The following is a 10,775-nucleotide window of genomic DNA, read 5'->3' as shown; positions in this document are numbered from 1 at the left end:
AACTTTATTCAAATGTTTATCTTTTAGTTTGAAATTGGGGTGACAACGAAGATTAAGAAGGCATGATCAAGCTGGATTTGACCAGATGATTCGATTCCATGTTCTTCGTTTAAAAAGCTGCGTCCGTACACGTCGTATATAGCGTGTTCAAATTGCATTCGAAAATTTTAAAAAATATATATATAAAACAAATTTATTCATTGGGAAAGCGCGGCAAGAACTCTTGAAATCAGGGTTGTATTTCCATTTTTCCTCATTTGTCCTCTCAAATGCAAAATGTAACCGTCACAACTGACCCAACTCAAATATTCGCCCCATCGTCAATGGCGGTTTTCGAATCGAATTGTTTCTCAGAAATGGCGGTGGCGGGCTCGTAGCCTGGCAGCTTTTCGACACCCCAAGAGGTTGGGTACGTTGTTTTTGTTGATTTCTGGTGTGGGTTTCTTCCCATTTCTTTTATGGCTTTTGATTTTTTGATGAATCGGTGTAGGAATTTTGATTTGGTGTCTCTTGGCCTCTGCGAAGAACTTCCAATAATCCTCATATTTCTGTTTAAGTTATGGGGATTTTGACTGATAATGTTCGTGGGTTTCTTCTTGCTGTCTCTTCCAGCGTTTTTATTGGTTCTAGTACTATCATTAAGAAGAAAGGTCTCATCAAATCAGCGGCTGCAGAAACAAGAGCAGGTTTCGTTTGATCCTCCTTCGTTTTTTTCATTACTAAATGATTGGACCTTGTAAAACACGTTCTGAAATCCTTTTTTATTTTGTTTTTTTTTCAATGCATTCAGCTTCTGGAGGATTTTCGTATTTGTGTGAACCTTGGTGGTGGGCTGGAATGATAACCTGTAAGTCTTATGAGTTCTTCTTTAGGTTATTAACTCATTAATTTCAATACCCTTTTTGTGTTCTTATCATGTTTTTCTATTTAAGCTGTTCTATGTTCATAGTTCATAATATTGCAATGGAATCTGCACCTCAATAGCTATAGTTTAGTCGAATTTCATGCTAATTGGAAGAGCTTTTTTGTTAACAAAAATGGATTGGGGCTTGGCTTTCCACCCCTTCATAATTTCATATCGTTCATGATCTCTTCGTTAGCATGATATCGTTCGCTTCGATTTGTTATCTAAGTTTACGTTAAAGGACTTTTATCGAAATATATTGTTCTTATTAATCTGTTATATCCTACTTTAGTTAATATAATCACACATTGAGGACTCGAAAATCGGCCTACTCTTAATCTTTCTATTGATTTCCTCTTCAATGAAGTTTTTTTCTTCTTTCCATTGTGTTTATAGTGATTGTTGGGGAGACTGCTAACTTTGTTGCCTATGCATATGCTCCGGCAATTCTTGTCACCCCCTTGGGAGCTTTGAGCATTATTTTCAGGTATGTTAACACATTAGGCTTGTAGACGTTGTATCGACGTTATACCACAACGACAATGTGTAAATGGTTAAAGATGGATTTTGAAATTTTAATTTGCTATCTAGAATTGGTGTTAACGTTGATGATTGTCGCTTGTGATGTTCGGTATTTGATGAATAAGTAAAACGATGTCTTGCAGTGCAGTCTTAGCTCACTTTATGTTGAAGGAGAAGCTGCATATCTTTGGTGTTCTTGGTTGTATTCTGTGTGTTGTGGGTTCTACAACTATTGTTTTGCATGCCCCACTGGATAGAAAGATTGAATCTGTTAAGGAAGTATGGCATCTTGCAACACAGCCAGGTAAGAAGCACGGATATTTTAGTTTGAGTAGCGTGTTTGTGCTTGACACTCCGACACTGGTTAGACACATAACGGACACTTGTTAGCATTATATATATATATATATACCTACATGTGTTAGACCCTAGTCGTACTAAATCAATATAGACTCAACATTTGTTAGACACATATCAAGTAGTTGCTAAGTATTGTGTATCACAGTGTTTGTGTGAGATCCCACGTCGGTTGGAGAGAACGAAATATTTTTTATAAGGGTGTGGAAACCTGCATTTTAAAAACGTTGAGGGGAAGCCCAAAAGGGAAAGCCTAGAGAGGACAATATATGCTGGTGGTGGGCTTGGGCGGTTACAAATGGTATTAGAGCCAGACATTGAGTGATGTACCAGTGATGAAACTGAGCCTTGAAAGGGGGTGGACACAAGGCGGTGTGCCAACAAGGACGTTAGGCCCCCAGGGGGGGTGAATTGTGAGATCCCACGTTGGTTGGGGAGGAGAATGAAACATTCTTTATAAGGGTGCGGAAACATTTCCCTAGCATACGCGTTTCAAAAACCTTGAGGGGAAGCCCAAAAGGGAAAGCTCAAAAAGGATATATCTGTTAGCGGTGGGCTTGGGCTGTTATAGTCCGCTCGTGTCTTATCCGTGTCTCATATCCGTATCCGTGCTTCTTGTAATAGATTGGTGTTTCGAACTTCCGAGATTTGGATGTTAATTTATGCTTCTTGCACTTCTTTCAGGATTTCTCGTCTACTCATGCCTAACGATAGTTGTAGTTGTGGTACTTATTTTTCGATTTGCCCCACGCTACGGCCGGTCACATATGATAATATATATCGGAATTTGCTCTCTCATGGGCTCTCTTACGGTTTGCTTACCATCTTTGAACTTGAAATCATCTTTTAATACTCCATCTTTCCAGGGCTATGATAGTTTTCGGATTCTTTTCTTCAGGTTATGAGTGTTAAGGCAGTAGCTATTGCTGTCAAGTTGACATTTGGAGGAGTGAATCAATTCAAGTACTTTGAGACATGGTTCTTCACTGTGTTTGTGATAGCCTCTTGTGTTTTGCAGGTCATCTACTTGAACAAGGTAATATTTTGAACCATCAACTTTCACGTTTCTGTCTAATAGGTCTCTGAAACTTTAAAAATTGTATGTTTGTATCCCTCACGGTAGCTTCATGAAACTAGTTGAAATAGCGATATCGGATTCAGGTAAATTAGAATTCAGGGTATCAGAGTTGACATTGAACTTGGTAGGGCTTAGGGTAAAGGCTGATTGTATTAAATACACCAACCTTCAAGCATACTTTTCTTCCGGTCACATGTGGCATGTGTTCTGTCACTTGGAAACTCGGACACTGTTTTTTAGTTGAGTATTAGATGTTGAACATGTGTCTAACACAAACACGCTCCATCACGCTCACATGTCCCGTAAAAAAGAGTGTCCGATTATTAATTGTTTGTTGATTTTCCAACAAATTGGCGACACGTTAATGATGTAATTAGGATAGGTTAAGGACACGCCAAAGACATATTTTAAAAAAAGAGAGAAGAACTACATTGGTTGGAGAGGAGAATGAATCATTCCTTCCCTAGTAAACGCGTTTTAAAGACTGTGAGGTTGATGGTTATACGTAATAGGCCAAAGCGGACAATATCTATGGGTTTGGGCTATTACAAATGGTATCAGAGTCAAACATTGGGCGGTGTGCCAATGAGGACGTTAGGTCCCCAAGGGGGTGGATTGTGAGATCCTACATTAGTTGGAGAAGAGAATGAAGCATTCCTTATAAGAGTGTGGAAACCTCTCCCTAGTGTTAGGAACCACAACTCTCCACAATGGTATGATATTATCCACTTTGAGCATAAGCTCTCATACCTGCTTTTGGTTTCTCCAAAAGACCTCGTACCAAGGAGATGTATTCCTTATAAACTCATGATCATTTCCTTAATCAGCCAACGTGGGACTCACTTCCAACAATCCTCAACACCTAGTAGACGCGTTTTAAAAAACTGTGAGACTAACAGCGATACGTAACGGGCCAAAGCAAACAATATCTACTAACAGTGAGCTTGGACTGACTATTGTCAAAAGGTTCAAATTGTCAAAAGGAAATATAGTATATTAAAACATGTGTACACACAAACACGTACATTAGAAAACGGCGTGCCATTGTGTTTATGTTGTATCTGTTTCATGTGTCCGTGTTTGTGCTATTCATGCCACGAAAACCGTTCGAACAGTATTTCATAAAACTTTTATGTCGAAGAGAGTTCGATTTATAGTTTGATCACCATCCTTTTGTCCCAGGCTCTTGATGCTTTCAACTCTGCTGTTATATCTCCAGTTTACTATGTGACATTCACAACATTTACCATCATTGCCAGTATGATCATGTTCAAGGTGACTAAACCAAATTCCTTTAAACAAATGAATTGAAAATGAGATGATTTTGATTGTTTGTGTGTTTGATATGAACAGAACTGGGACTCTCAAAGTGCAGCACAGATTGCCACTGAAGTTTGTGGATTCATCACCATTCTTTCTGGCACCTTCCTCCTCCACAAAACTAAGGACATGGGGAAGCCTTCTGCCTCTGAGCCCCCTCTCATCCAAACCCAAACCCAAACCCAAACCCAAACCCTTAGCCATCCCCATCAAAATCTTAATTCCTCATAAATTATTTAACGACCCGACCCGACACGAGCCGAGTTGAGCCAAGCCCGTCATCTTGACAATTGGTTCCTTAATCTTTTCTCTCCTCCGCTGCATTCAACGATATAAAACTGTCGTCCACAGTTCATCGGCCTCCTCGAATAAATTTTTCCTTTTTGAGCTAATTCATTCTTTTGTTTCATTTGAACTAACTTAAACTGATATAGCTGGGCGTTTTTAGGTATGAAAATTATTGTTAGATTCAAGGATTTGAATACTCATTGGCAACACGACGATATTTTAAGATGTTTTTGAGTTGAATGTTGGTACGAGGGGTGAATTGGTATTTTCATTATATCGTTACAAATACTCAATAGAATATAACTATATATAATTATAATCTTTGATCTATTGATCGAGATACATATTTTGTCATTTTAGTTATATTTATAATCATTATTAATAAGATTTGGTAAACGGCTCCATTAAAATATTATTGAGATGGATAAGTATTTTTGGATTATATTAAATTTTTTTCTTTTCTTATTATTATTTTTTATTATTAAAAAACAGAGATTGAGTCAAAGATTTGAATTTCTCCGCTTCGAATGTTGTCGGTCATCTAAAGTGCTCCATCTACCGCAACATATGTAGAAAAAAACGGAGCGGGCAAGGAAGAACTATTGCTTAATTTTGTCACGATACAATTCACTTCCCTACTATTTTTATAATCACCACCTGTAACTCAGGTGTTAGGGTTCCAATCTCAACAATTGACAACTAAACACGAGGGTTGTGCTCATTACAAAACTTAACCGAACACCTTACAACACAAGTTGAAGACAACCCATGCACCACCTGTGTCCGCATACCCACTTCTATTTTGATACATAGTTTGCTTTCTAACCATTGTGTCAGCATGTCAAACTATAGAAAGAATCGTGAGACAATTCGAGGCAGAGAGAAAAATTCGAAGATACCTAAGTACACGATCTAATACTCAGAGTAGCGAGCGATTGGATGATAGTCTCTTACCATGAAAATCCGCTTCGGACCATTTATTAATTAAAGACAAAAAATGAATTTTACATGAGTTTGGGACCAAAGATTAAATAAATAAATAAATGCTTGTGGATTATTTGTGTTATGTCCCTATATTTCCTCAGGCTTCTTTAACGAAAAAGCCCCAATTACTGCGCTGATAGAATTCTCTGACGCCCCTTCTTCTTCATCAACTCCACTTCCTCGGACCTCACTTTTTTCCTTCAAAATTTCCTTTCAATTTCCCTCCCATGTCGCCTTCACGTTCCAATTCGTCAGGTAAGTAAAAATCTCTGCATACATCCTTCAATTTGATGGTTTTTCGATGTGGATTTTGTTCGATTCTGGTTTTTTGGCCGGTGGTTTTGATGGATCGTTGCTTTTCTTTGATGCGAGTTTGAGTTTCGATTGAAAATTAGTTCTGAGATTTTGTTTTTCGTGTGATTGAGAGAGAAATTGAGAGATAATTGTGTCTGATGATTCCCCCGAAGCGAAAGAAATGGACTGAAGCTGAGGAGAGGACTTTGATCGATAAGTATGGAGAAATGGTCTCTGATGGAACCCTAGCTAAGATGAAAACCCGTGAGAAAAAGTTTAGGCCAATTGCTAGTTTTGTGAATTCTATGCATCATGTTCAAGATCCTGTAGCGTATCCATGGCAATGGACGTGGAAAGATGTTTCTACTAAGGTCCAGAACATGAGGCACCAATATCTGCTTGTGAAGCAGAAGATTAAGAAACCTGAATCTGGAGTCGAAAACTCGGGTGGAGAGTTGAAGGCAGAGTATGATTGGATGGAGGGTGTTACTTATTGGTCGAACTTTTTGAGATATAAGGATGTTTTTGGGGATGTAGCGGCTGCAAATAGCCATTATAATGATTTAGCTGTCGTTTCGAGTAGCGATCGGGGGAACGTAGACCGGTTTTTGGAGGTGAGTAGAGAGATGGATATGTTGGATTTTGCTCAAATTGATGGTGTTGACAATGGGGTGATGAATTTGGGATTTGAGTTTAATGGGGATGAAGCAGAAGAAAACTTTAATGATAATGATAATGATAATGATAATGATCAGTTGAAGGAGGATGGAGAGAACAGTTTTTTCTGTGAAGGAGTTGATCCCAAGAAGAACAACTTTAAGAAGAAGAGAAAGGTGATGAAGAGATTGGAGAAGAAAGCGTGGGGATTTCTCGTGAACCAGCTAGGACGGTTGAAGGATATGGAGGCTCAGTTTGAGAAACGCGAGGTCGAAAGAGACCAAGAACGTCAGAGGTGCGAGTGTTTAAGATTTGAAATGGAAAAGAAGTGGGAACAGAAATGGGACGAAAGTGAAACGCAACGGGTCGAGAGGGAGAAAGCTCGTGATAAGTTGAGGAAGCAGAGAGTTCAAGAATGGGAAGCAATGGAGAAGGAAAGGTTGGAGATGGAAAGAAGAAGAGAGGAGAAATTGAATCATGAAAGAGAATGGGAGGAGAGGATCAGCAAGAGACGTATAGAACGGAAGAAGAGGATCGACGACATGTTGAACCAACACCGAGCTGAAATGAATCAAATTCAGACTCGTATTCTCCACGAGCAGCAAAACTTTACGAGTCAATTACTCGGTATTATCTCTCAATGGACTGCTCACCCTTCTACACTCTCTGATCACACTAGTGCTAGTAACCATTATCTTTCACAAATGATGCAAAATCTGCATCATGTAAACGGTATCGTTCACGATGGCACGAGAGTTGAGGCCGACAACCAAGACGATCAATTTATCGTCGATGGTTGACGGTTCATTTTATGAACTTGATCATTGAAACTGTGGGATCTGCAAGAACATTTGCAGCAATGGGTTAGTCTGTAAAGTCTGAGAATAGTTGTATGAATTCAATTTTTATTGCCTTGCACTTGGTTCATCTGGTGCTCATCTGTTTATCTTGAATTATGACAATAAATTCCTCTTATCTGCTATTTCCTTTGATTCTTCTGCTGCCCTTAGAGATCTATATTTCCTTTGATTCTTCTGCTGCCCTTAGAGATCTATATGGTATCACCGTGCATAACGACCCAAACCTACCACTAGCAGATACTGTCCTTTGAGTTTGCCCGAAACCCACCACTAGCCGATATTGTCCTCCTTGAGCTTTCTCTCAAGGTTTTTGAAACGCGTCTGCTAGGGAGAGGTTTCCACACCCTTGTAAAGAATGTTTCGTTCTTCTTCCCAACGGATGTAGAATCTGACATCCACCTCTTTTGGGTCCCAGCGTCTTCACTGGCACACAGCCTGATGTCTGGCTCTGATACCATTTGTAATGACCCAAGCCCACTGCTAGCAGATATTGTTCTCTTTCGAGCTTCCCCTTAAGGTTTTTAAAACATGTTGCTAGGGAGAGGTTTCCACCCCCTTGTCAAAAAATATTTCGTTCTCCTCCTAAACTGACTGGGATCACACTCCCCTGTCAAATACAAGGACAAGTAAGCGAATGAGTCGGTTTTGCTTTAGTTGATGAATTTTCCTCCCAGCATTCGGGAGGCTCGGAGAGGGGCGGGATTAACTCGATAAAGGTAAGAACACTTCTTTTTTTTTCTCTTTTTTCATAGGATGAGAATGGTATGTGGTTGCCACGATGGTTGTGAAACTCATAAAAAATTAAAATTAAAATTAAAAAAAAAAAAAAAAAAAAAAAAAAAAAAAAAAGTTAAAAAGAAGTGTGTTGGGCTTGGAGCATTGAAGGCTATACTTTGGGCCTGAAAGCCTTATAATTGTGAAATTTGGTTGGGCTGGATTATTAACCATTAAAAAAAATTATAATTAAAGTTTCAAAATTATATATATATTCTTTATTATTATTATTATTATTATTATTTTTAACGGGGCGGGGGCGGGGGCGGGGGCGAGGGCGAGGGCGAGGGCGAGGGCGGGGAATATAATCTCGTCCCCAGCCCCATTTATCTAAAAGGAAAAAAAATGGTCATCACTCCCTCGCCCATTCTCCGTCTATATAGAGAATTCCCACTCGTTCGGATAGGTTCCTTGAAGCCCCGACCCTGCAAGTAAAATGGAACTCTCTAGGGACATGGAATGAGGATGCAAACCTATTAGAATGAGACGAAATGAGAGGGCATTCATGTGCGCTCAGAAAAGCACCATAACGTATCTATTGTGATGGTATGGTGCATTAAGAACCATAGATAGGTTTTGGAAAGCAGTTGAGATCATCATTTTCCCGTCACAAATCTTCCTATATCTCTACAATAATATAATATTCTCCGCTTTCGACCTGAGTTCTTATTGGTTTGGTTTTTTTATCCAAAATGCTTGTACCAATATTTGTATGATCTTCCATTTTATTTGCATGAGTACCGTTGCACCTCTCTTTTTTAGACTCATCAATTTCTTTATTCGAAATCGAAGGACTCTACCTTACGGCTAAGTCGAGAACATGGCTATAATACCATTTCCTAATGACAACAGATCTCTGCATATCTCTGTTACGGTATGATATTCTCCACTTTCAACATAGAAGGAGTTTATAAATAAGAAATATATATCTATTGGTACATGAGTGCTTCTGCTCAAAGTAGATAATATCATATCATTGTAAGGGTTCGTGATTCGTAACATGGTACCAATGTTATGTCATTAACTTAATCATGTCAATAGAATCCTCAAGTACCAAACTGCGTAGGTTTTAGCAAATATTGTCTGCTTTAGACGGTTATGTACGGCATCTTTTGTCCCTCTCTAAATCAATTTAGAACATTAATTTGTTTGCATGTACAACACACAACCCAATTGGGGGAAGGGATTGAAGATAAAGTTTGGTTGATTCCGCTAACTCCTTTATTGGATTGGCTTACTTTAACCACATATTCTTCGGTGTGTGAGAGTCCAAGTTGGTTGAATTCGCTACCGTATTTATTATGTTCCAGTATCACTTTTGGGACCGTCTTGAAAATGTTTATTTTTTAAAAAATAAAATAAAATGGATTTAATGATTCACGGATTTCTTTTTCTTGTTCTTTAAATTAATATATTAAAAAAAAAAGTAACCTCAAATTTTATTTTATTTTTAAAAAAATAGCCTTTTCTGATACCAAGCATATGAGTTTAAAACTGTGAGACTGACAATGATATATAACGGACAATATTGGTAAGTGGTGGGTTTGGTTCGTTTCAAATTGAGATCATGGGTGAATGAGTAATTTGTTACTTTTATTTTTTTTATTTTTTTTTTAAATTATATTTTAAAATTTTCTCGTAGCATCACTTCAATTATCTAATAAAAAACTATTTAAAAATTCATTTAATTTAATAAATTTGTGAAGATGTGACAAAAACTAAAAATAAATATAGTCCAAAAGTTTGGAGAAATTACCAAAACTTTTTTTAAACACAAATATATATTAAATCAACAAAATGTGATTTAACGGGAAAAAAAAAAAGGAATCTTTTTTAGTTAAATTTAATAATAACTTTTTCTTTTTTATTTTTTATTGTGCAATTTCCTTTTAAAATCAAATTTATGAGTTGTGGGGTTTTGCAATAAATAAGAATAAAAAATAAAGTGTCTTAAATTTATATATAAAACAATTTCATGTAAAAAAGAGAGTTTTCTTTTTCGTTTAAAAAGGAATAAATACAAAAAAAAAAAAAAAAGGTTTGGCCTTTGAGCGGTTGTAAATGCTACACGTGTAAGGCCTAACTCAAGAATAGAATAATAATGCTTTCTCTTTTAGGGTTTTGTTTTGTTTGGAGAGTGGTCGGTTATCGTACCTGAATCTCGACGAATCTAGTTAGGTATAGTTGTCATGAGCTCAAGAATGGATGTACTCGGAATATTCGTTCATTTTCAGAATGGAAATTCATGTTGTTTCCACTGAACTGTGCTCGAATTGGCTCTAAGTCGGTGTGCAACACGAGTACTCCAAAGACTTTTTATCCGAGTGAGTTGCAATGGCCGACGATACCCTTTGATTTGAGATAACGTCTCGACATAGGTCATGTTGATTAAGAACCAAGATAACAATACGACGTTGTATTGAGAAACTTCGACCTCGAGTAAAGACAAGGTTGAGTGAGGAGAGAGGGTGTGGAGTCAAATTAGGTGAATTAATGGGGAAATTAAAAAAACGCTAAAAAAAACTCTTAAATACCCACTCAAATAACTCATGTATCTCATTAATTAATAAGTTTATGTAATTAGAAAAAGTAAAAAAATAATAAATAATAAATAAATAAATCAAATTTCATTACTAGATTTTGTAATGGTAGATTAAATAATAATAATAATAATAATAATAATAAAATTTATAGATTTTTAAATAATTAGACATAAATTTTTGGAAATTTGAATGAT

At 37.2% G+C, this 10,775-nt stretch overlaps 2 protein-coding genes across 5 annotated transcripts; both read left to right on the top strand.

Annotated features, from left to right (window-relative positions):
• The first annotated feature begins 189 nt into the window (after nt 1–189).
• LOC111778313 (putative magnesium transporter NIPA1) lies at nt 190–4,828 on the top strand. 4 transcript variants are annotated; one of them, XM_023658054.2, is made up of 9 exons: nt 190–404; nt 491–686; nt 791–847; nt 1,301–1,391; nt 1,570–1,730; nt 2,468–2,595; nt 2,682–2,819; nt 4,044–4,136; nt 4,215–4,828. In XM_023658054.2, exons 2-9 carry the CDS (start codon nt 560–562, stop codon nt 4,410–4,412), a joined length of 993 nt encoding a protein of 330 aa, XP_023513822.2. In that variant the 5' UTR covers nt 190–404; nt 491–559; the 3' UTR covers nt 4,413–4,828. The 4 variants fall into 4 exon arrangements, with proteins under 4 accessions (XP_023513822.2, XP_023513821.2, XP_023513823.2 ...); XM_023658053.2 differs by having other exon boundaries at nt 190–409; XM_023658055.2 differs by having other exon boundaries at nt 191–404; nt 613–686.
• A 712-nt stretch (nt 4,829–5,540) lies between these two features.
• On the top strand, nt 5,541–7,386 carry LOC147787403 (uncharacterized). Its single transcript, XM_087118917.1, has one exon. The coding sequence runs from the start codon at nt 5,906–5,908 to the stop codon at nt 7,202–7,204; it is 1,299 nt and encodes a 432-aa protein (XP_086975043.1). The 5' UTR covers nt 5,541–5,905; the 3' UTR covers nt 7,205–7,386.
• The last annotated feature ends 3,389 nt before the right edge of the window (nt 7,387–10,775 follow it).

Source organism: Cucurbita pepo, chromosome 17, assembly GCF_057944985.1.
Source record: "Cucurbita pepo subsp. pepo isolate OVF chromosome 17, ASM5794498v1, whole genome shotgun sequence".
Lineage (NCBI taxonomy): Eukaryota > Viridiplantae > Streptophyta > Magnoliopsida > Cucurbitales > Cucurbitaceae > Cucurbita > Cucurbita pepo.
Note: the sequence above shows the minus strand (reverse complement) of the source record. Positions and strands in the feature narration are given on the sequence as shown.